Below are 27,406 nucleotides of genomic sequence, written 5' to 3'. Positions count from 1 at the left end.
AAAATGTTGAAATTGGCTGGCTTCGTCACTTCAGGTGTAATGTTACTGAGGTCACAGGAAACAAACGATAAACTCAGGACAGATAAACAAAACTTTAAAGTTTAAGATAGTTAACTTCAATCGTGAGCAAGAAAGAGTTAAGCAGAACTGAGTGTAAGAGCGCAACTGGTTAAAGCATAAAGAGTATAGGTAAAAGGAAGGACGGCAAAAGAAAGTAAGCAAAAAGGGAAATAAATGGAAAAAGCTAAAGTAACAGGAAAGAAAGTAAGAAAGTTTCATCCGACCAGCTTGAGTGGGCATGTTTGAGGCAAGGCGGGTCTCTTAGTTTAGACATTACTTTATTCCGGAGGAAACTTTAATGAAACTTACTTTTGTGAGATTATATACTTTAACGTGCAATAGACACATACTCTTCCCATTATGGTCAAAATCGGCTCTTAACATCAAATTAAATTTAATATGATTATTATAACTCATATATCAGCGGAACACAAGTATAAATGTTTTGTGCACAAACACTACAAACTTGTCTGCCATTGCATCAACAAACTAAATGAGAAAGCACATATTAATAAAGACAAGTTGATTAATCAATCCAACTATATTTTAACTCAAAATATAATATGGGATTCCTTATGGGAACCCTTTTTAAATATTGTCTCAAGATTGCAGTATGACTCCATGTTAAATGAGGGATTAAACACATGAAATTATAACTCACTCATACTATGACCTACAAGAGTGGTAAAAAAAAAAATCATTCAACTAACAAACAAGGATTATGCACAGTTACAATGTTAGACTGTGGATAAAATGTATAGTTTTACTTTCAAGAGACATTTCAAGTTGGTTACAAGAGAAACTTTGTCTCTGCTCAGGAATGCATACTGAGTTTACGACTCACACATCTGTTTTTCTTATCTCCTCTTCACCAGGGTGAGAGCCGGAGTGGCACCCATAGATGTGACAAAAAGGGGAGAGGATGTGGTCAACTTAAAAGCATAGTTAATGACCCCGGGTCTGGCAGTTAATCTTGCTGAGTTGTCAAACGCTGGATTTCCCAGGATGTTAATCCTCAACTTCAGATCTGGAGGGTTTCCACTTGAGACCTTTACCACTCTTGATTCCAGGATGACGGTGAAAGAGTTCCTTAAGAATGAGGTGAAAGGGCCAAAGCAATTTGACCCTCAGAGTGGCCCATCTCACCCCTGTCTATTTATTTTAGGTTTTGGGAGAATTCAGAAAGGCTGTTCCTCCTACACATATGGTTCTAAGAAAACACCAACCAATCATTGCATTCAGACCGAATGCAATGATTGGCCGAGCATCCTGTCCGTCTTCCCCACGTGGAGGCCTCCGACTGACGTAACTGCTCGCAGCATATTTACATTTAGGTTAGGCGGCAACCTCTAGTAGCGGTCATAACTATGACGGGAGTAAAGGAAGCAGTCAAGTGATCAAGGATAAAAAGTCACAAACGCAGGGAGGAGGTCAAGGTGAATGGTTGGCTCAAACAAACACAGGACTTTACCAGGTCACATCATGTAGTCACGTTATGTAACACAGTGGTAGGAAATTAATTTGGGAAATGCTCTTCTGAGTCATATCAAGAGGGCAAGTCCCTCCCCTTCTGGTGGACCAGCATGGGACCATATTTCAGAAAAAGTATGCAAGGAAATAAATGGCAAATAATTTAATGCCTCTAGCGAGAGCTATCTCAGGCACAGAGGCATTATGTGTTCAGGTTGTTTGTCCATCCCATCCTTTCATTTTCATTTATTTGTTTGTTTCACACATGTATAAATACAAGGAGAAGGGGGGGGGGGGGTTAGAAACCTGTAGAGGCTTATATGAAAACCACACCCGAGAGATCCTACAGTTAAAATACATTTGATACAAAAATCACCAATAAATATTAAATTTAAATGTAAAAGTTGAGAAGCTTCATGTAAAAAAGTAGAATCATAATCATTCATCAATATATATATATATATATATATATATATACATATATATATTTAAAAAAAAAAAAAAAACAGAACAAAGAGTAGAGTGGTCCTATTTTTCCAAATCAAAAGACTTGTCAAATCTGAAACTGAATCTGCCTTATAATTATGCCTTATATATATATATATATATATATATATATATATATAGCAAGGGCCTAGCTTTAGAGAGGTCGCCATATTGCGCCGCCATGTATGTACGGCAGACCGAGCGGACAATCCAACCAGCCAGAGAACGCGTTTCGCGTGTATAAATAAACCAACAAAGACAGTGGAAGGAAGGAAGGAGGAGGAGGAAACAGCAGAGAGTGTTAGTAGTTCGTCGACAGAGAGTAGTGAAAAGTTTTTTTAGTTATAAAGTTTGCGAATGGACCACACTTACCATGCAACAGGAGAGAATGAACCCGAACCATCATCTGTGAGGAAAAGAAGACGCAACTTCACTCCTTGTGATGCACTCTCTGCGGCGCTTTCCCTCCTGATGATATATCTCCCCAACAATGGTAGCAGTAGCACCGAATCCCATTCTGTGCAATCAGCCTCTCTTCTCGCCCGCTCAGCATCCAACAGTTCCTCATCTGTATGCTCCGGCTCAAACAGGTATGGCTCTGGGTCTGTGTCAGATTTTACAAGAAAATCAAAATCGCGTTCAAAGTCATCCATTGCAGCTACTATAGTCCGGAGATATTGCTAGGCTAAATAAACAGCTGAGCTCTGTTTACAGGCTACGCTGTCAGTCAGTGTGCGGGCTGGAGATTGGTGGAGCAGAGAGGGGAGGGCTGCCCCGCTAGGTACTGTAAGTGAGTATGTGTGTATGAAGTGTGTCTGTTATGCTAGAAGAGTCAGAGTTTGGGACGGAGTCTTTTACCCCCTGGAGTGTTACCGGAGTTTTTGGAGTGCTCAAATAAACTGGCCTTTTTCCCGAATGCTACTCTGGTGTCCTGCTCGTGAGTGATTCATTACAATATCGTAACATGGTTTAGATTTCTAAATAAATATTCACCTCATTGCTAGATAGACCTACTCCTGAAAAACTCGTGTCTGCGCAAGGCTTTTTGTCCCTACGAGGCCACCGTCATTTACCCGACGGGAGGGGTGAGCGAGTGAGCCCTGCAATCCAGAATTTGACCACTGATGTCACTGTTTTCAACCTATTTTACACACTGGCCCTTTAAACAGCAGAGCATTTTTAAGTTTCCTTTTTGTATATGGACAATGACAAAGATGAATCCATTAAATGCACATAGTTATTCCACATAATAACTCCATGGTATTTGATAGAAAATTGACCACGGGATGTTTATACAATGGTACATGAAGATTCTTATTCTGTCGAGTTGAATAATTATGGAATTGAGAATTATTAACAAATAATAATATCTAAAACCAAGAGGTAAATCAACAGTCTTTTGTCTCACGTGAAAGACAAATGTACAGACTTGAAGAATGTTAATGTCAAAGATAGTCAGCAATTGCAGTTTAAAAAAAAAGAGGTGCACTTGGAACAATAGCTTTCGAAAAAGTTGCTAATCGAACAAAACATTTTTGAAACAATAATATTTTGTGCAAATAAGATGGAAAAGTACTTGCCCATACAATATTACAATATGTTAAATATGGATAAATTAAAGTATAATATAATGTAAGGAAACATGAACTGTGTACAAAGTCTCTTATTTTTCTTAAAATCCCAAGAGATTTTGTGACCTTTTTGCAGACAAAGCCAACCTGTTCTCTCCAAGAGAGTTTGTCATCAATTGGAATACCCAAAAAACATGTTGTTGAAACTTTAATTATTTCTTCATTATGAATATGAAGTTTAACTTGTTCACTGTCATATTTCCTGTTCCCAGCAAATAGCATGAAATTGGACTTTTTGACATTTAGTGAAAGTTTGTTGGTTTGAAACCATGTTGAATAATTCATAAGATTATGATTTAGGTCTCTGATGAGAGTTGTTAAATTTCTATTTGAGACAAAAATGCTGGTATCATCTGCAATGAGGAATGGCATTGTGGTGTTAGATACTGCAAGAAGGTCATTAATATAAATAAGAAAAAATAAAGGTCCTAGTATGGACCCTTGAGGTACACCATATTGCATTATATTTCTTTTTGACTCATGACCATTAATAAGAACATATTGATTTCTGTTGTGAACATAATTACTGAACCACTTATGAACATTACCATGAAAACCATATCTAAACAATTTCGAAAGCAAAATAGAGTGTATACGGTGTCAGATGCTTTAGAAAGGTCTACAAATACACTTATTGCAAATTCGTTATCATCTAATGCTGCATGTATTCTATCAGTCAGTTCTAAGAGTGCCATATAATTTGAATGATTTTTACGAAACTCATATTGATGACTACAAAGAATATTGTGTGTATTTAAGTGGTCCAGGATTCTTTTATACACTAGTTTTTCTAGAATCTTTGAAAAACATGGCAACATAGAAATTGGTCGATAATTTGTAAAGGATGCAGGATCACCTGTTTTAAACAATGGAATAACTTTGGCTATTTTTAAATCCTGGGGTATGGTGCCAGTTTCCATGGATAATGCAAAGATAAATGTTAGAGGCTCAGTAATAGGAGAAATGTTTTCTTTAATTAAGGAGGCACGAATTCCATCATGACCAGGTGCAGATATTTTTAAGTCCATTATAATGTCTTTTACCTCTTTAGAGTCAGGCAACTCAAACTTACCAAAGGAAAGGAAATAACCTTTTATATAGTTTAATGGGTTGCGTTTTGTATCAGCTATCTTTGTAGCAAGAGATGCACCAACACTGGAAAAGAAATCATTAAACTTACAGGCTATGTCATTAGGATCATTAAGAGTTGAAGGGAATTGTGTGGAGGCCTTTTTTCTTTGCAGTAGCTGATTAATAACTTTACATGTAGCCTTGATATTGGTTTCAGACTTTGTAAACTGATCAGTGTAGAACCTTTTCTTGGCAGCTCTAAGAAGATGGATGTATTTATTTTTATAAGATTTAAAAGTAGCCAAATTTAAGAGAGTTGGTGAAGAAATACATTTTTTGTAGAGTAGAGTTTGTTTTTGTTTTGGAGGACTTTTCCAACTCAGCAGAAAACCAAGGGGTGTTGTATTTTTTTCCACTATGAACAGACTGAGCAACCAGTGGAAAACGTTTTGTGAAAATTGAATTAAATAGTTCTATACATTTTTCATAAGCTGAGTTTGGATTATTCTCCTTGTAAACCTGTTCAAAGGAGACTTTTTCCAGCATTTCTTTGAATTTTGCTTTATTGGTCGAATTAAATTTTCTATAACTGATTGTAGAGCTATTTTTTGTTACCTTTTCTCTCTCTAATGAGACAATTTGAAAGATCGGGAAATGATCGGATATATCTGTAAATAGAATTCCTGACTTTGTTACATAGTTCAAACTGTTAAATAGTATGTTATCAATTAGTGTAGCAGATTTATTGGTTATTCTAGTTGGTTTGTTGATAGTCGGTTAAAAATAGCTTTCGTGTAAATGATTTAAGAAATCTGTGGGAGAATGAATTTCACTTTTGAAAAGGTTAATGTTAAAGTCCCCAAGGATATGACACATTTTATTTTCTTTATTTATCAGCTCCAAATTATTAATTAGACTATTATTAAAACAAGTAATGTCTGTATTTTGTGGACGATAGATGCTACCTACTACCACATTTTTGTTATTTTTGTTACTTTTTGTTACTCAAGAGGATGAAGCGGTTAGAAGATGAATGAATGAATGTCTTAAATAAGAACCATGTAAAATAGTTTCATTCATTGTACTCACTCTAGATTTAAGGACAAACATTTCCTCGTTCCTTGGGTGTTTTTGAGGGACGATGAGTGATCAGCTTATCATATCTCAGATAAGCAATGTCTCCCCTTTTTCTGGCTTCTTTCATTGCTGGTAGCAACTCCTTGCACCTCTGTCTAACAGATTCAGAGAAGTCTTCATTGACAAAAATGTTTGTACCCTTGAGGCATTTCACTTTCTCCAGTACAGCAAGCCTGGACTTATGTCTGAGAAACTTAACCAACTTAACCGCCTTGGTTTATCTCCTTGGCCAGGTGGCTATCCATAGCGGTGTACTCGCTCTAGTTCAATGTGCTTGTGGTCAAGTTTCAAATTTTCTGATAAGATTTTTCTGACCTTTTCCTCAGAGTCGGACCACTTCTCATAGCCAGTCTCTTGAATTCCTTCAAAAATTTGTTGTTACGGTGAGATTGATTCTCCAAGTAATCAACTTTACCATCCATGTTGTTAAGGCTTGAACTGGCTGATTTGATGTCGTCGTTCAGCTCTTTACACTGGATTGATAGGTTGTCAGTCAGAGATTTTAGGTCATCCACATCCTTTTGGGTGTATTGTAGACTTGATTTGATGTCACAAAGCTCCTTTAAGATGCCATCTAGCCTTTTGTTGAAAAAGTCCATAAGCATTTGAACAAAACTTTTATAGGTACCTTCCTGTTGTTGGAGTAATTCCTTGTAGAAGAACTTTTGTTGTTCTAGGAGGTCACGGACCTGTGCAGTGGTGATTAAGTCCTCATCACTTTTTCTAGCCTTTGGTGGCATGATAGGTCTAGGCCTGGTGAGGCTGCTGCTGGGCCTGGTGAGGCTGCTGCTGGCCTGGTGAGGCTGCTGCTAGGCCTGGTGAGGCTGCTGCTAGGCCTGATGGTACCTCCTGCTGGCCTGGTGAGGCTGCTGTTAGGCCTGATGGTACCTGCTGCTGGTCTGGTGAGGCTGCTGCTAGGACTGGTGGTAGCTGCTGCTGCCCTGGTGGTAGCTGCTGTTGGCCTGGTGAGGCTGATGGTATCCAGTAGTCACTTACAGTTGCAAATTCCACTCTTGTGTAGTATAAGGCCACGCTTAACCTCAAGTGATGTGACTTTGATGGAAGAAATACTTAGGACTGTAAGGATTTCAGACAGATTCTCGCTGCTCAGTCCTGCTGCTCAGTGCTGCTGCTGAGCTGCGGCTTTACCCCACAATTTGCTCCTTGTAAGCAAGATATCTCAAGAACACCTCAAGGAAATTACTACAAATTTGGCCTCAATGATGAACTGATTAGTTTTTGGTGTTTAAAGGTCAAGGTCACTGTGACCTTGTCTGTCTCTAACTGATTAGAATTTTGTGGTCAAAGGACAATGTGACCTGACAAAATACTGTATGTTTTTGGTGGTAACTCAAGAATTCATATGCTAATTATGACAAAACTTCACACAACTGTCTAATAGGATAAAATAGTGAAGTGATGACATTTTATATCCAAAAGGTCAAAGGTCAGCTTCACTGTGACATCATAATGTTATGCATAAAACACTTTTCTGTCCATTATTCAGCGTTATATCAGAAGGGGGGAGACATTTGGTCAGATACTGAATTGGTGACTCTAACCTTGGAACTGTGCTGATTGTATTGATCTGTGTGTGAAGCATCCATATTTTCACAGACATGGATGGAAACTCTAACCGAAACTTGACTGGTGCATAGAGGCACACAACCACAGGGTGGTAAATCTAGTTTGAAAGTCCAGAAAGGTGCAGTTTGTTGTTAAACTGTTCAAGTATGAGACTGTAAAGTTACATAATTGACCCTTCACTAAGCCTCGCCCCTTTGTGATTGTCTGTTAAACTGTGGGAGCTGGCATGGAGCCCCAAGTGTGACTAACTGCACTGAAGAAATATTATGACTTTTTTGGAAAAACAATAAGGTTATTTCAGAGAGCAGAAGAGAGAAGGGTCTACAACATTCAATTGAAACTGATTCTGAAGCAAAAACAGGTTAAAAAGATAAAGACTAAAGCCTAACTGTAGGCCACAAATGACAGTGTGAAGTGAACTACCACATGACCTGGTGATCGCGACAGAAGACAATGAATATAAAGGAAAACTACACTGATATTCAAACAGCTGTGTGGCATCACAGTGTTTGTCTTTCCCCCGTGCTGCCAGCTGGTGGACAGGCGACTTTCATGTAGAGTTAGAGATTTCAGCACTTGTAGTCAAGAGGTCACCTTGTTTAACATTTAACATTCATTTTAAAGAAAAGTATATCATTGGGGCGCCAGTGGCTTAGTGGATAGAGCAGGTGCCCCATGCACAAGGCTGCTGCCACAGTGGCCCGGGCTCAACTCCAGCCTGTGGCCCCCTGCTGCATGCCATTTCCCCTCCCTCTCTCCCCCCTCACACTCAACTGTCCTATCTATTAAGGCAAAAATGCCCCAAAAAAAATCTTAAAAAAAACATTTTGATTGTTGTCTCCATCGTTCAGATTCTGTTGAAAATCCAACAGTTTGAAGATTATTTAAGCCTGTATATCTCCTCGTCTCTCTTCTCCTCTCTCCTCCTCTCCCCTCCTCTCTGAACCAAACTGTTGTAGAATAATGATTGTGGAGGTTCAGGGGAAACAAAGTGATAGATACAGAGTCTGTGTTGGAGACAGGGGAGCTGCAGGGAATAGAGAATTTGTTTCCATCCCTCTTCATTAAACTGTGTTACCTGTTACCTCCTCTCCTCACTCCTTCCCTGCATCCCTGTTATGTCATGCGGTGACAAAGCAGAAAAGAAGGAAGCGTGATGGTGACACGATCTCCTCTCATCACCTCTTTCATCTCCTCCTCCCCGTCGTCTCCTCACTTCTCCTGCCTCCTATTGTCAAACGGGGTGACAAATGAAAAGGAGAGAGGCACTCCCACATCTCCTCTACAAATAAACTAAAAAACAGATGTGTCACTCCACTCATCTTTTCTTCCTAATTTTCATCATGAGCATCAAAATAAAAATCACAGCTATAAACATGGAGATTTGAATTAATGCTCCTTTAATCCATATAGAAGCTGCACCTCTGAATCCTCCTCAAATTATAATATTTCTACTTCCTGTGCCGTCTTTGTCCTCCTCCTCAGGAGGAACCACAGTGGTCAGGTCAAGCTGTCTCTGCTACATGTACATACAGTCAAAGAAAGTGTTTTTCATATCAAAAACTAGTCTTTGGACCCCTCAGTGCTTTTACCCTACATGTCACATTCACCCATTCACACACACATTCACACACTTGTGGTCAAGGCTAATATACAGAGTGGCACCTGCTGCTCAGTAACCATTCACACGCTCTCACAAACTGATACTAACCTGGGCTTGAGCAAGAACACTGTGAAAACTATTTGTAGAACTATTTAGCTGATCGTTTAAAGTATTCTGGGAAATGATTGGTTGGTGATTATACAACAAGATTATACAACAAGTAGTTCTGACCAAGCAATCTGATTGGTCAACAGGACATTTAGAATGTGCTCAAATCAGCATAACAGCACACCTGGTTCATCACTAAAAATATTGCTCCGCCATTTCTATGGCAATGTTGTAACTGCCAGAGCAAAAACCATAAACTGCTACAAAATGGATTTATTTTTTATTACATAATTTGTATTATGATCTATGCAGCAGACTTAGTTTAATGAATGGTTGGAAGAAGATGAGTCTGCTGCTGTTGCTGTGGTTCATTCTGGACACACACATGCACTATATGTATTTGTGTATATGGGCTAAAATCTATAGAAAAAAAAAATCAAATATTATATAGCCTATAAGCACGCTGGAAGTCAACATTTATTAAACTAACATATCTGAAACATTTTTTGTCCTTTATGTCAAATGACCCAAAGAGCTGATCAACAAAAAGCCACCTAAAAATGGGTTATTATCTAACTTTAATAAAAGAGTTTCAGAACTTTAATTTAACCACAGCATTTGCAGAAATTCTTTTCTTTTCTTTTTTCATACTTTTAAAAGGCCAAGTGATTGGGTCTGTTGCTCAGTCGTTACTATGGTGCAACCTACCTCCTGGAGTAGTAGAGTAGGTTTTATTATGTATAGTAGTCTACTGACATGACTGATTCTTTTCCAGTTATTAGTCTGACCCTATGTATTTTCCCAGTCACAAAAAGGTTTTTTTTGCTTTTGTTGTTTTTTTTTTTTTTTATTTTGAGTAGTAATTGCTACTTATTTATTTAATTACTTTTTTCTTGGTAATAGTTGTATTTGTATGATCGCAATATTGCACTCGAGCACCTCAGTCCTCCACTATCGTGCCACAAATGACGTTAAAGCACACCCTCTTGTGTGGCCCCAAGTCTGATTTTAGAGAGGCAAAATTTAGAGCCTGGTTCTGAAAATACACATTAACATGGGTCCACAATATCATTAGCAAAGCTAAATTGACCTGTTAATATAAAAACCCATTTAATTTACAGTAGACAACATTAATGGTAGGCTAGGGTGAGGCTAATGCAGCCATGTTACAACTGCTCCTGACATAGCAACTACAGGTAAGCCCCAACAAAAGAAGACCTTAAATTTTCAGAGAATTATCTCAAGTGCAACAAAAGTAAAATGTACTGTCCCTTACTGAGTAAATATGGGACACAATTTGTCCCTTATTTCTGTGCAAACCCCGCTGCATAAATTATGTTTCCACGTGCTTGGAATGACCTGAGTGTAGGGGAAATACCTCTTTGAGACTATTTGCACTCGTAATAAAATTTTGGGGCTCCACCCTCCTAATGAGGGAAGCGACTAATCGCATTAATAACTCCGTAAGTCACTTAATAATTACTCAGCACGCTTATCAATCTCAATATCTGGGTTATGAATTCCCTATACAGTGATCTCAGCTCCTGTCCAAAAGATATATACACAGACAACGGCTTGGTGCTAAATGAAGATTTATTTAAGCTAAATATGTAACAACTGAATAAATGAATAGCAAATGATAATTATATGACACAACACAAAATCAACAGCATATAAATGGAATGAAATGAAAGGTTATTTAGTTTGCTGATAGAGGGACAGAGTATGTTAAGATATATATATATATATATATATTATATAGATATATAGATAGATATATATAGATATAGATATATTGGGAACACAGGGATGCGCAAATCCATTCACCTAATGAAACTTAAGTTAAAATCAGGATAATTAACTAAGCCTCCTGCTTGACCTCACTCTTCACCGCACAGCGGTTCACTCAAGTTATGGAAGTTCTTGGCCTACTTTTTAGCAGCAGGGATCAAAGGCGCAGCTCCTCTTGGGGCCACGGACTGTCGCTTCGCAGCTCCCGGACCTTCCAGCAGAATGAAGCCAGCTGTCTCACAGCAGTGTGGGAGTGGTTGAGTCTGCAATGTCTCGTGGGTGCCCCAGGTTGGTTGCCTCACGCTACAGAAGGCCTTTGGGCTTGGCACGAGAACCACTGTGGCAAGTGACTGGCAGGTGCTAGTTCCGATGAATCTGGGGTGAAGGGTAAGGTCGGCCGGTGCTGGTCTACTTCATTCTGATTACTCGCTTATAATAATGGTGAAAACAATATTGTTGGCCGTTCGATATTGTTGTCATATTGGCCTCTCTCTCTAGTTGAAAAATAGTCGCATCATGTTATTTTGGAGGAAACTTAAATTGAAATTGAATTTTGCAACTTATCAATCTTTAGTTTGACAGGGTTAAAGCAATGTATCATTCAGATAGAAAACATGATTATGCACCTGTACAAGTTAAGGACCTAGAAAACCAACCAACAAAAGGGAAACAAATGTTAATTGTCTTAAGATCCTAGCAGGGCTGTTGATCAAGGCGTTGCCTCAGGGCAGAGGAGGGGACAGGTCTGTCACCTGTCACCCAGCGTCATTGTTGCCATAGTTATGGAAATTCCTATGCACAGGACCACCGTTAGCACACTCACTGACACACTTACTGACTGCTGCTTGATAAAGATATACAAGGGTCCCTTTACGCCCGGGAGTTGAAGTACAAAGTTTATGAATTCATAAATCCTCACGTGTGCCTGATTCTGTTTTACATAGTCATTGTAGAGCTGGATGCACGTGCATGAGCCTTGATTCCACTCTCACAGTGGGACATGAACTGATGCAGAGGCACCCTTAAATCCGTTTCCTTATCAATATATGTGCCCGCTTTACCACTCATTAGACATTAGACATTCATCACATGTACCTGTAAATCATCATCATGGTGATATTTTAGAGATCATTATTACACTTCAAGCAAATTATTAATGATTAATTAATAATGCTCGTATTGAAACAGACTTCGTAAATTGCTGCACAACTCAGGAGAAAATCAAAAGCACAAGAACATGGAAATAATGGCTCAAATGTAATCTAATTTAAAACAATGGTAATATCGTCATGCAAATGCCAGACAATTACTAAGGCTAGTCTAATTAAGTTTAGGAATGTGCCTACAAGTAATATTTTAGACTGCAAAATGATAACATGCTCACTAACAGACCCTATTGGGACCAACGTCACAATGACATCATTTTGTTAGCTGGAGGCTACATAGGAGTCTTAAAATGTGGTCTTGTTGTGTTATTGGGAGCCATAATAGAAGGAGTCATGGCTCAAAACCAGCCGCCACTGCCCATCAACAAGAATAAAGACAACTATGCTAAAATGTGATAAGATGAAAGGACTGGACAGAGGCGATCATCAAAAAATGCTCACGTCACACTTCATATCAGTTAGGGAAAAATCATTTCCTGTTGTAGGGTTAAAAACGTTGTGTATGAAGGGTAATCATGTCCACCTCATCAGAAATTGGGGCGGTATTAAGAGGAATACTGGATTTCTCTGGAATGCTAACTTCTTAGCTTATTAGCTAAAAAGATAGCAGAACAAACTGAAGGAAATCCTTTGTCGTCCTCCTTTGTAAGACTGGCATAGTAACCAGCCACAAAGCTTCCTGTGACATCATCCATCCACTGAGTGAAAGCAGATGGGTCGGCCAGTCTGCTCCCGTTGGTCAGTGTTTACTTATTCAAGACTTGCGTTCCTGGAGAGTGAGTGACCTGATATTGTGCATTCATAAATTCAGTCTGCAGTCCACACTAAAATAAAAGCCCTGTTGGTCGAAGAAATGGAGCATTATATTTCTACATGAATTAATGAACAGTTACGTTAATCACACATTCACTCTGCTTGGCGCTCTGCTGCTCTGCACCCCCAGACAAAGTGCCCAGAATGCAGTCAGCCACTCTGAGAGTGTGGTGCTCTGAATAACCAAATGGTAGCCTACATTGTGACAGCATTACAAATTTACGAACAGTCCAGTTTGAGTGCCCTCCAGCACTCAGAATAGCCCCTTTTACACCACAGGAACTTTTGTCATTTACTGGGGATTTTGAAAAACCCCAGGGCTAAATTATCAAAGACTGTAGTATTGATAAGCACTAACGGTATCGGTTCTCCTCTGCACTCTGTGCTGGCGCTGAAAACCTTCACACACACACACACACACACACACATCCACACATACACCAATGCGACACGGTAATCTGTGAACAGCTGAGCGGCCGCGGTGGAAACAAAGTGAAGATAACTCGAAAATGACTCGAGTTCATGTCAGCTACACTTGTTACTGTAAGTGACATTAAACCTTAGTGAGTAAGAAGCCAATACTTTATCAATACATGTGTTCAGCAGCATGAACATGTAAACATGTAGACAGCGATATTCAATATGCTCTGTCCACAGTCTCATTCACCGTCACTAACGTTATGTCTTACACAAGGACAGCACACTAGTTCAGCTGATAGCGAATTGTTACTTATAAGCTCAGATGACAGCTGTCTGTATGTAGACTAACTTAGTTTGACACTTAACTTAAAATACTTTTAAACTTAGCTGCTGGCTGAGACAAACAGCCCCAACTCTCTACACCAGCATGTAACCAGCCAAGCTGGCAGAGCCAAATACAGGGCACATGCCGAATCATCTACGTCATCATGCTAATTTGAATACATTTTCCAGAATTTTGAGGTGCGGTGGAAACACAAACCACACAGACTACAAGGAATTCTTTTACCCAGGTAAATAAATTCCTGGTAATAAAGGTTCCTGGAAATGTTGGTGGAAAAGGGGCTAATGAGTATTTCTGAACGCACCACTCGCATTATCTTCTTCCATTGTCTTAAATGAGCCAACAGAACTTGCTAGCTAGTGCTTCCTAATGTCTGTGGATAATTGTCCTGCCCACCAAAAAAAGTCAAACTGTTTACTAACAGTAAAAGGGTCCATACTGACAAACCTACAAACAAATTGTACCTCTGAAGCTAAATCTCTCACTGTATGTTTCATGCCCACCTCATTTCATTATCCCCACCCTGAATCATGTTGCATGGACACCGTGTTATCAGGAGTTATCAGGAACTACTGACTGTTTAGTTGTGCTATCTTACAGTCAATGTCCTATAGTAAATGCAAATAAAGTCTCTGATATAACCAGGTAGAACTGGACGTGGTGATGAGGTCTTAAACGGTAGACTGTGGAAAGTTTCTTTAAAAAGGTCTTAAAAGGTTTAACGACTGGAGTCTCGCATATAGCCTCCCTTGTCTTGTTTCTTTCAAATATACTGAATAGATATATTTTGACAGTGTAGTGGTCAGATCGCTCGTCCTCCATGCGGAAGGTCAAGGGTTCGAATCCTGCTGGGATTGACGTCAGCAGAGGCATTCCGTCGCAAGAAGTTCCGAGGGCACGAGGGTGCTTCTCAAGCCTGTTCTAGACAGGAGGTTCCAGACATAAAAGGAATTATTAGGGTCCGGGCAGATAAGCTGCCAGGACACTATTGTAATCCTAGGTATTCTTCTTCTTTCTTCTTCCGAGGAAATCATATTTCCCATGGGTGAAAACTCACCAAACTTTGCACAAAGGTCCAGTCTCATGCCAGATATCCTCAGCTGTAAACTCAAGCCAGTAGTCTTGATGGTAGCGCTACAGCAAGCATCTAAAGTTTAAAGTCTAAAATTCATAACAAATCAACCATATGTGATGAAGTTCATCACTCTGTTTTTTTCAAAAACTGTAAAAATTCTTAAACCGATCTCCTCCCACAATTTTTGCTCAGTTGACACCAAACTTGCTACTTGACTGTAAATGGTACTGTAAACATACATGCACATTCTTGCTAAATAAATCTTCAATGTTCATGAAAAAAGAGAGAATTCTAGAGTCATGGTAGATGATGTGTGGCAAATTTCAGAATTTTATCTCAAAAACTGAATTTTTGACAGCATTTTGAATTTTGCTCTAATGTGAACAATTGGAGTCAATGTAAAAATGGCAATTTTAAACATCAGTTTTTCACTTATGAAGCAAATCAATCACTGTTAAAATAAATTACCAACATCTCCATGCTGTCTAGATGTAATATGTGTATTTTCAGATTTTTTGTTTCGATAACTGAATTTTTTACAGTAGGTTTGAAATCTGCTTTTCCATGCATAGACGGCTGCTAAACCTGCACGTCTGGCTTAGTCAATTTGTGAAGCTACACATGAATTGTCACTGACTAATTAGCTCAGTGAGATAGAAATTGATCCTTTGTCTCAGAGGTTGTGAGGTCAAGCTTCAGCTGATGCAAAAGGCAGATTGTGTTGCTAAATTCCTAAATGTCTTCCAATTCTTCTGCTTGTTGCTCAGAATTGCCTAAAAATGCCCGGACCCGACCCATCGCTGTGCAGCAGCTATAATTATTATTATTTATTTTGACAGTCCAAACATTTTACCTGTCTATAATAGGATGTTTTCAACCTTAATATAACTGATGCAACTGTTTACTATACTGACTCTTTTTTCTCTTCACATTCATGTTGAGAGTAGTGAGCACTTTGAACGTGATACATTAAAAGAACACAAATTGGTGCATAAAATAGCCAGAATGCAGGAAATTGTACTTACCCTACACTTAACCTTCACAACTACATGTCTAAACACAGCCCCACAGCCCTTACCCTTACCCTAAACCTAAATGTAACCTGAAACCTAAAACCAAGCCTTAAAGGGATAGTCGAGACTTTTTGAAGTGGGGTTGTATGAGGAACGTATGCATAGTCAGTGTATTACCTACAGTAGATGGCAGCCGGCACACGTACAGTTTGGAGAAGCAGGCTGGAGTACTGACATGGAACCTAAGAAATCTAATGCTGTGAATCGCAGTCATCAAAATAAATAAATAAATAAATAATGCAATTTTACAACCTGAAAAATTAAACACAGGAGCTGCTGGCTGCTATTTTGATCAGTAAGTTAGTTTGTAATATTCTAAATATAGGATACACTTAAGTCTAAAAACAACCAAACCAATATTATATATTTTGTTTAGTTGTGTACTTCGATTATCAGAAATGTTTCCAACAATTTTTCAAACCCAGATAAATATGAAATATTAATAAAAGTTACGGACCATGTCATTAGGTCGCATGTCAATGGCAACGTAACTCCAGTTACCATAGCCATTAAATGAAGGAGAAGAAGAAGCAGACCGGATGAGACGTCAGAAAATGAACGTTACTGTTGCTAGGCTAAGCTAACTCGTCATGGATCATGATTATGCATTGATGGTTTCTGCACCTTCTGACACCGAAGCTGTCCCGGTAAACATGAGCTTTTCTCTGCTGCTGAAGCTCGCTCTGCCAAAAAAACTGCCACGGTTGGTTTCGGTTTCACGGAGTGAGGAACGTCAGATCTGTATTATTTAGAAATCTAAACCATGTTACGATATTGTAATGAATCCCTCATGAGCAGGAGACCAGAGTAGCATTCGGGAAAAAGGCCAGTTTATTTGAGCACTCCAACAACTCCGGTAACACTCCAGGGGGTAAAAGACTCCGTCCCAAACTCTGACTCTTCTAGCATAACAGACACACTTCATACACACATACTCACTTACAGTACCTAGCGGGGCAGCCCTCCCCTCTCTGCTCCACCAATCTCCAGCCCACACACTGACTGACAGCGTAGCCTGTAAACAGAGCTCAGCTGTTTATTTAGCCTAGCAATATCTCCGGACTATAGTAGCTGCAATGGATGACTTTGAACGCGATTTTGAAGAGTTTCTTGTAGCGGACACAGACCCAGAGCCATACCTGTTTGAGCCGGAGCATACAGATGAGGAACTTCATGTGTTCGATGCTGAGGGGGCGAGATGAGAGGCTGAATGCACAGAATGGGATTCGGTGCTACTGCTACCATCGTTGGGGAGATATATCATCAGGAGGAAAAGTAACTACTAACACTCTCTGCTGTTTCTTCCTCCTTCTTCCTTCCTTCCGCTGTCTTCGTTGGTTCATTTATACACGCAAAACACGTTCTCTGGCTGGCTGGATTGTCCACTCGGTCTGCCTTACATACATGGCGGCGTAAGATGGCGACCTCTCTAAAGCAAGGCCCTTGCTATATACAGTACAGGCCAAAAGTTTGGACACACCTTCTCATTCAATGCGTTTTCTTTATTTTCATGACTATTTACATTGTAGATTCTCACTGAAGGCATCAAAACTATGAATGAACACATGTGGAGTTATGTACTTAACAAAAAAAGGTGAAATAACTGAAAACATGTTTTATATTCTAGTTTCTTCAAAATAGCCACCCTTTGCTCTGATTACTGCTTTGCACACTCTTGGCATTCTCTCCATGAGCTTCAAGAGGTAGTCACCTGAAATGGTTTTCCAACAGTCTTGAAGGAGTTCCCAGAGGTGTTTAGCACTTGTTGGCCCCTTTGCCTTCACTCTGCGGTCCAGCTCACCCCAAAGCATCTCGATTGGGTTCAGGTTCGGTGACTGTGGAGGCCAGGTCATCTGCCGCAGCACTCCATCACTCTCCTTCTTGGTCAAATAGCCCTTACACAGCCTGGAGGTGTGTTTGGGGTCATTGTCCTGTTGAAAAATAAATGATCGTCCAACTAAATGCAAACCAGATGGGATGGCATGTCGCTGCAGGATGCTGTGGTAGCCATGCTGGTTCAGTGTGCCTTCAATTTTGAGTAAATCCCCAACAGTGTCACCAGCAAAACACCCCCACACCATCACACCTCCTCCTCCATGCTTCACAGTGGGAACCAGGCATGTGGAATCCATCCGTTCACCTTTTCTGCGTCTCACAAAGACACGGCGGTTGGAACCAAAGATTTCAAATTTGGACTCATCAGACCAAAGCACAGATTTCCACTGGTCTAATGTCCATTCCTTGTGTTTCTTGGCCCAAACAAATCTCTTCTGCTTGTTGCCTCTCCTTAGCAGTGGTTTCCTAGCAGCTATTTGACCATGAAGGCCTGATTCGTGCAGTCTCCTCTTAACAGTTGTTCTAGAGATGGGTCTGCTGCTAGAACTCTGTGTGGCATTCATCTGGTCTCTGATCTGAGCTGCTGTTAACTTGCGATTTCTGAGGCTGGAGACTCGGATGAACTTATCCTCAGAAGCAGAGGTGACTCTTGGTCTTCCTTTCCTGGGTCGGTCCTCATGTGTGCCAGTTTCGTTGTAGCGCTTGATGGTTTTTGCGACTCCACTTGGGGACACATTTAAAGTTTTTGCAATTTTCCGGACTGACTGACCTTCATTTCTTAAAGTAATGATGGCCACTCGTTTTCTTTAGTTAGCTGATTGGTTCTTGCCATAATATGAATTTTAACAGTTGTCCAATAGGGCTGTCGGCTGTGTATTAACCTGACTTCTGCACAACACAACTGATGGTCCCAACCCCATTGATAAAGCAAGAAATTCCACTAATTAACCCTGATAAGGCACACCTGTGAAGTGGAAACCATTTCAGGTGACTACCTCTTGAAGCTCATGGAGAGAATGCCAAGAGTGTGCAAAGCAGTAATCAGAGCAAAGGGTGGCTATTTTGAAGAAACTAGAATATAAAACATGTTTTCAGTTATTTCACCTTTTTTTGTTAAGTACATAACTCCACATGTGTTCATTCATAGTTTTGATGCCTTCAGTGAGAATCTACAATGTAAATAGTCATGAAAATAAAGAAAACGCATTGAATGAGAAGGTGTGTCCAAACTTTTGGCCTGTACTGTACATTTATATAAAAGCATAATTATAAGGCTACGAAAACCAAACAAATTTTATTTTATAGCGATTATACACTTGTATAAACATATTAATGGGTAGAATATTCAGATTCAGATTCAGATTGACAATAAACCATGCCAAATATTACACACTGGCCCTTTAAGGTGACTAAAACACATTTTGTTGCTGAACCTGTCCACAGCAGATTGCTTAGCTTGAGAGTAGGACTCCAGCCTGCTTCTCCAAAGTGGGGGAATGCCGACCGCCATCTACTGTATGTAATAAACTGTCCATTGATAAGTACCGCATACAACCCCACATACAAAAAAATTAAACTATTCCTTTAACCCTCAAGAAGGCCTTTGAAGGGGTGAAAACTGGCCAAAATGTTCTTACTTTCTAAAAATGTCCTCATCATCACAGTTTTTGGTCCTCACTATGCAGTATGTACAAGCGCGCACACACACACACACACACACACACACACACACACACACACACACACACACACACACACACACACACACAGAGCTCACCTTGGAGAGAAGGCTGCTTTATTTAGTTCTTGTTGGAGACATTTCTTCCCATTTCTGAGAAGGTCATGTCACATGTAACACATACAGACTGTGTGTAGTGTCTCTCTCTCTCTCTCTCTCTCTCTCTCTCTCTCTCTCCCTCTCTCTCTAGATGTGAAAATATATTATGTGAAAGTATAAAGATTTTAAATTTGGTCTCACTTTTTTGGACCCCACTGTAGAGTATATATATATATATATATATATATATATATATATATACACACACACATTTATATATATGTATACTCTACAGTGGGATCCAAAAAAGTGAGACCAAATTTAAAATCTTTATACTTTCACATAAACCTGGAAATGAACAGAAAATTTGAGGATTCAGAAACATTTAAAAAAAAAAAAAAAAAAAAGAAAAAAAGAAGAAGTTTTATTTTATGTAAAATGAAAAAGAAATATTTAAGATTTGGCTCCTATTCTAGGCCAGCAATCAAATCTAAGAAAATTTTGCACTGACAAACTACTTCTTGATACAAAAGTACAGTAAACTTGTGGAGTCCATGCCATCTCGAGTGCACGCTGTCATCAAAGCCAAAGAGGGACATACCAAAAAAAATCAATGTACATTTTTAAAAGACTCAACTTTTCGCTCAAATTGTTGAGCTGATATCATCATTTGTAATCAAATCAAACAAACAAAAGAAACAGTGTTGCATTTGGAACAAATGCAAAAAAGTGTCTTGACGAGTGGTCACAGAGTTGTCATTTGGGTCAGATATCATCTCACACTCACCTGATTTTTCTATTCACTATGTTGTTGAAACCAAAGGCACATACGTAGACACTGCATTGACTGTGTCAGCCCGTTGCAGTGATACATCAGTGGCGTCGCCATACTGAAGAGTCAAAATTTGCCTGTAAGCAAATGACAGTAGCACTATAGCCTTTATATTTCTCAATCAGTTGCAATGAGTTGTTTAAAAAAAAGTTTTGTTTCCAGTCAATTATAGTCTTGATATTTAGGCAATAATCACTGCTGGATGAGTGTGTGATCCCAGGTTCACACTAAAGAACATTTTTGTCTGTTCCAACAGTCACTGCGTCAGATTAGGAGATTGTAGAGTCATAAACTCTTGCTGTTACTTGGCTGACAGATGTTACAGACTACATATTGGTCCATTACCAATCATTGCTGGTCATCATTTATGACATGCGTGATGTCATTGATGTCATTCAGTCACTTTAAGCCCCAGCTGGACTGTTATTGCAGTAATGTAGACAGCCTGGTGTCACTCCGAAGTCATCGAAAATCTGGCGCTTGGGCAGATTTGATGTCATAAGACACTGACAAAAAAAAGACCTCCTTTAACGTCGGAACGATACATGGCCAGTTGCTATTATAGTTTAATGGCACCCGGCGGCATCAGAGAGAAACATGGCAGGCAAGAACAATAGTAAAGGCTAGGAAGGTACGAGTAGGGCAGGTGGGAGCAGTGGTGGATGGTTCCAGCAAACATTGACTTTCACAGGAGAGAGTGGTATTTGCGTCCTGTCAGATTGTAAAGCCAAACCCTATTATTTTTTTCCAAACCTAACCACATGCGTCTGTTGTTGAGGGCAAAAACAAAATGTGAATTTGCGGCGTTTTACTGATGTAGTGCATTTATTTTGAAAAAGACTGTATGTAAAGTGTACATTTCCTGTGAAAGCAGAAGTATATTTTGAACAACAAACACATCCAGGGTACCTTTCACGTTGTGTCTGGACGTGGAAAGACCATGACCAAATGTTGATATATGACAAGGTCGGTGTGAGAATGTGTTGATGTAAAAACTGTCACCAGATGGGAGGAGCTACATTTTAAGTACTGCATGCAAACTATCTAAGTCACTGAATCCTCCACAACAAGTTTCTGCCAATGTTTCGCAATGAAAGCCTTTTAAGAAAATTAAGTGATTCTTTACATCGAAATTATGAGGGTTTTTTAAGATTAAACAGATACAGGAGGTGTTGAGTTTGAAATTACAGCACAATGTATTAAATTTAACAGGACAAACAGGAGAGGATTAAAAGTAAAGATATACAGAGAGTTTCAAATTTAGTCTGTTTCAAATGAAGCTGGTACCCTCTGCAGCTGTGGTGAGTAAAGTCCCAGACACTATCTGTAGATTTTATTCCTTTATATCCTCGCTACATAATAATGTGCAAATGTAACTGTGGTTTTGCAGAAATACACAATGCCACCATTTTTTCTGGTGATTTGGTTGCAGTAGCCCATTGGCTAATCAGATAGTGTTAATGGAGGGCGCAGGTGTGAAGCGCAGCAACAACTTTTTATTAATGAAACACATCTTTGTCTTTCTCAAACAGCCAACAAATATTACTGTATTCTGCAGTACTTGGTTGGAAAACTTGTGTTTAATTACTCAGACACTGTTCAGGTGATTTTTCAAGTGTTTGTACCTGTAGTGTAAAAAAACAAAGTATACCTAAAGGTTAAAAAGACACATGAAGGTGCAGACTTGTGAAACAAGCTGTTACAAAGCCTCTGTAGGGAGGTACACTGGTGCTAATGACTATCAGATGTACTTGCAGCTGAAAAACATCTTTCACTGACAGCAGATTATTTCTGTTCAATAATGCTGTACGAAGATGTAAATTCAACCTGATGTTTGGTCTGTTATCTTTCCACACCAACTCTTAAACCACCTGACATCAAGAGATTTGTTTTCTCTTTTATTACATTCAGCAAAAGGCTGCAAAGAGGTGAACTCTAAATTTACAATCTTGAAAGGTCACAGTGACACATAGCTTTTGTTTTCTGAAGTTTTTACATAACTAAGATAAAAGTCTATATCTGAGAAAATATTTCCAAGATTTGCCTCCTGCTGATGCATCTCATCTTATGAAGAAAAATAATGTCAGGTGATTTTAAATCAATTTAAATTTGTAGTTGTTCCAAGATCAACAACAACATCATCAAGGTATAATGACAATCTCTGAACAAATTTGGTGCTATGTCCATATTTGTGTGTGTGTGTGTGTGTGTGTGTGTGTGTGTGTATGTGTGTGTGTGTGTGTGTGTGTGTGTGTGTGTGCGTGTGTGCGTGTGCGTGTGTGTGCTGTCAAAATAAGCACAAAGACACCCAGGCTAAACTAATGTTAATCCAAGTAATTGATTGTAGGCTGGGCGGCACGGTGGCATGGTGGTCTCTCCATGTCAGCGTGGGTTTTCTCCGGGCACTCCGGCTTCCTCCCGCAGTCCAAAGACATGCAGATTGGGGACCAGGTTAATTGATAACTCTAAATTGTCCGTAGGTGTGAATGTGAGCGTGAATGGTTGTTTGTCTCTATGTGTCAGCCCTGCGATAGTCTGGCGACCTGTCCAGGGTGTACCCTGCCTCTCGCCCGATGTCAGCTGGGATAGGCTCCAGCCCCCCCGTGACCCTCAAGAGGATGAAGCGGTTAGAAGATGAATGAATGGATGAATGATTGTAGGCTATGCTCTGTGAGCTGCAGGTTAATACAGGGCTAACTGTGAGGCTAAATGCTAATCCCCCATAATTTATAGCTGCAGACTGAGAGGACCCACACACACTTATTGCACTACCTTTATTTTTTGTATTTCCTGCCTCTAACCCATCTATCTCTCTCCTCACAGCTAGCACCCATGACCTGCTGACGTCACCACACCCTTCCTCCCCTCTCTCTCTCTATCCTACAAAATGGCTACGAGCAGTTGGCTGTCACCGTGGTGGCAGCCGCTGCCTCCTCCTCTGCTGCTGCTGCTCCTAATCCTCACTTCCTGTTTCCTGTCTGAGTCAGCCTTGACCACACCCTTTCCCAAAGACCTGGAGCCAATCAACATGGTCAGCTCAGAGCGTGAGTAGAGACTCTCTTGATGATGATGTCAGATTCTAATCCTGGTTCTATTCTGCCTTCAAATGTATATGATTGTGTCTCATAGTATAAACAAACCCCTCCTGATTGGATGGCTTCGTCACTCACTGAACAGTTGTCGTTTCTTCATGGTTATTAAACTGCTTATTAATAAAGGAGACAATAAAATGAATGTTTAGTAAGATAAGAATGGACGTTGATTTTATAAATATGGACTATCAGGCCTGTCACGATAACAAATTTTGTTGGGCGATTAATTGCATCAGAAATTATTGCGACAAGCGATAATATTGCATAATAGTGTGCTTTTAAGACCATTTTTATTATTGTTGTAATTTTGTTGTTTTTAGACCATTTTTTAAACTTATATAATGATAATAAAGGCATATTGATGCAAGTACACCCTTTTAAAGAGAAATAAACATTTATTTAACAAGAATATTTAAAAATGCAAAAAGAAAATTTAAATATCCGAAATAACACGTAAAAATATCGAAATTAATGAATAAATACAAAAAAAATAGGCTCTCAGTCTCTCACTCTCTGGTGTGCAGTTAAGTTGGTCATAGTCGCTCTTTTTGTTGAGATGGTTTTAGAACAAACCCAGCATACCGGCTCGTCCAAATTACTGGGCTCCCCTCTGTCATTTGGTTTAAATCCAAAACACTCCCACACAGGGGCCATGGCATTTGGTTTAGGAACAAGTTAAATGTCTTTCTTTGACACTCAACTGTTTTTGTTTTTTTTTTTCGCCTCGTCTCCCCCTCACGTGTGTGTGTAGCCCATAGCCCCACCTCCCCCATAGAGACAAAGACACTCGATGACGAGAGCCTTCCCTCCGTCCATTATGATGCAAGGCAGTGAACGCGCTTGTCGTCCAGTCTCTTTGGTGGAGAGAGACGAGGAAAACAAACACGCATGAATATGGCAATTAATCATGTCTGGAAAAGTTACCGTCTCCCTTTTAATTTACCATGCAATTAACAGACTTATCGCAAATCACGACAGGCCTATGGACGATGCACAAAGACTGAGTTGGCTGTTCACGTATGAACATATAAATTAGCCAGGTATGTGGAGAAAGCCTGGGAGAAGAGGAAAAAAGCTCTTTATCAAGATAATGTATAGATTCATGATAGTTATGTTAAATATATATATACCTCTGTATTGTCTGTCTTTCCTTTTCTTTTGCCACATGTTTTGTATGCAAGACCGGAAGATGTATGTTTTGTAAAAAGTGGTGTCTTGTAATCCCATGAGGGATGGGCCAAATATATGGCACGACACAGAAATAAAGAATGAATGATTGAATAGCTGCTTAATTAAAAAGATCCCTTGTTGCCTCCAGAAATTTAAGCCAGACTTGTTTCCTTCACCAACCTTTTCTTCCAGAAGTTTTTAATACTACTATTTTCTTTTTCTTTGTTTAAACGCATAATAATTTCTGTTCGATAGATTTTCATGGTTCTAATTTACCAAAAATGTAAAAGAATACAGTTAAAACTTAGAACATTATACTCTCTGTTTGCATAACTTAAAGCATGTGTTTGAATTACACCCTGGCTCTCAGGGAGCTCTATTTTCTGGGAATGGAAGGATACTGTGCACATTCACACGTATACAAGAATGTGCATGCCTATGTGCAGAAATATAAATATCAGTGCACACAGAGAATATTTAGCCTGCAACAACAAAGACACAGAAACATTTTCACAGTTGCAACGTCGGTGTGGTTTCTTTTGTTAGCAGCACCAAAAATTATTGTATTTAACTGTAACTGAAAAATAAAAATTTTACAAATGAGGTTTTGTTGGCAGCTCATGTCTCTTTCAGGAACTGAGCTCAAAACATAACATCCCTTTTAAATGGTGGCACATTTGTAAGGAACATGCAATTGTGGGATGAGCAGCAGAGCTGAGTATGTGGGTTGCTGCCATGAAAAATTTGCCAAATCTTCTCTGCCAATGCCAAACAGCTTTTTTTTTTCTTTCTGTTGCTATTGACTCTTGTTTTGAGCTTCTGGTACCCCCAGGTGCCAGATAGTACTAGGGCTCTCTCCAAATAATGCCGCAACTTGGTATTGCAGAACACTAGCTTGAAGTTGGTCCCATGCCACCTGTGAGCATGGGACCTGCTACAGCGTCTGCTCCAAGAATCGGCATGCCACGTTTGACTGATCTGGATAGGGCCAGTGTGATAGGGCAACTTCAAGCTGGTGTTCTGCAAAACCAAGTTGCGGCATTATTTGGAGAGAGCCCTAATACCATCTTCAAACTGAAGGCTAAGTTCTATATAACAGGGTATGTCAGAGACAGGCTGCGAAGTGAGCGTCCCAAGAAGACGGCACCCCAAGAAGACCGTTTCCTCATCCTGTCAGCACTTAAGAACCATAGGCATTCTACAGATTTGCAGTCAAGGTTTGCAGGACGATATGGCTGACGGCTCTCTGCCCAGACAATCCAGAACCGACTGCACGCAGCCAATCTCCAGTCTCATAGGGCCACCAGGAGTCCTGCCATGACTGCCCTTCACCATCAGGCCTGTTTGCGCTGTTGTCGGCAACACGTGCACTGGAACCTGAACATGTGGAGGAACGTTATGTTCAGCAATGAGTCCAGATTGTGTGGAGAAGACGCGGAGAACGCTTTTGCTGATTGCTGCAGTAACATCTTTTGGTGGAGGCAGTGTGATGGTGTGGGGTGGCATCTCCCTCACTGGAAAAACGAGGCTTGTCATCATTGGAGGCAATCTCAATGCAGAGAGATATCGAGATGAAATTCTGCAGCCGTTGGCAATCCCATGTCTCCACAGTCTGGGACCAATCTCTTTTCTCCAAGATGATAACGCTTGCCCCCACACCGCGGGGTTTATCAGAGACTACCTCCAGAATTTGGGAGTGGAGAGGATGGAATGGCCTGCCAGCAGTCCTGACCTCAACCCCATTGAACACTTGTGGGATCAGCTTGGGCGTGCTGTTTGTGCTAGAGTTACCAACACAACCACGTTGACTGACTTGCAACAAATGCTGGTTGAAGAATGGGATGCCATCCCACAGCAGTGTGTGACCAGGCTGGTGACCAGCATGAAGAGGAGGTGCCAGGCTGTTGTGGCTGTGTATGGTTCTTCTACACACTACTGAGGCTCCTGTTTGTTAAATGAATACATTTTTAAATTGCCAATGTTTTTTTTTTCTTTTTTCAGACTTCAATCATCCAATCCACCAAACAACACCAAACAAGAGTCAACAGCAAAAAAAAAAGCTGTTTGGCATTGGCGCAACCCACATACTCAGTTCTGCTGCTCATCCCACAAATGCATGTTCCTCACAAATGTGGCACCATTTTAAAGGGAAATAAACAATGGTATAAAATTTATTGCCAAAGAAGCATTGTTACAACAAAGGAATAATCTACCAAACACAAATTTCCTTACTTTTTGTGCTTAGTTTATTTATCCAAACAGACAAGGCAGCACAGCAGGTGTGAAACATGATGATCAACCTTTTTAACACATTTTTATTGTTTTTTTTTTTTTTTTTTAAACAACATATAAACTGCTATACAGCATTTCAAGATAAACATTAACATAACTATGTATACATATGCACAAGTACACACGTATACAGATACCTAATTACATACACAAACTTTAAAGGAACAGACAGTTGTCCCTTTGCTAAGTCCTGCCCCTGGACGCAAACTGGCCAATCATCGGGCCAGCTCAGACCAGGGTCCAACAATAATACAGCTGTGCTCCATTGACTCTAATGCAGTTGTTTCAGATTTCCTTCATTTTCAGGCTGGTTTTGTGGATTTGGAGCCAAATGTTGTGCCTGGTGCTCGTTGTGTATTAATGATACTCATTACCTAGAGAGGTTGGGAAAAGATATATGTTTCTTCCCTGTTTCAAAACCAAAAATCAGACCCTGAAAAGTGTAGGCCTAGCCAACTGGCTACTGAAGATATAGCCTCCTGAATGTATACACATGCTGCTTTTGCTTTTTAATGATTATAACTGAAAAAAATACCTACCCTGCTGTACAGAAGCCAGTGAAGGGAAGCAGGG

At 39.8% G+C, this 27,406-nt stretch overlaps 1 protein-coding gene across 2 annotated transcripts in view; it reads left to right on the top strand.

The window, feature by feature from the left end:
- Window positions 1-27,406, top strand: part of LOC125904249 (semaphorin-6D-like) — a 514,236-nt gene that overhangs the window by 233,077 nt on the left and 253,753 nt on the right. For both annotated transcript variants that reach the window (XM_049601535.1, XM_049601534.1), the window contains exon 4: window positions 23,103-23,323. In XM_049601535.1, the coding sequence (XP_049457492.1) occupies window positions 23,167-23,323 (157 nt within the window). In that variant the 5' untranslated portion in view covers window positions 23,103-23,166. The remainder of the gene's footprint in view (window positions 1-23,102; window positions 23,324-27,406) is intronic.

This window comes from Epinephelus fuscoguttatus, linkage group LG17 (assembly GCF_011397635.1).
Source record: "Epinephelus fuscoguttatus linkage group LG17, E.fuscoguttatus.final_Chr_v1".
NCBI classification, from domain to species: Eukaryota; Metazoa; Chordata; class Actinopteri; order Perciformes; family Serranidae; genus Epinephelus; species Epinephelus fuscoguttatus.
This window is presented reverse-complemented; position numbering and strand designations above follow the sequence as displayed.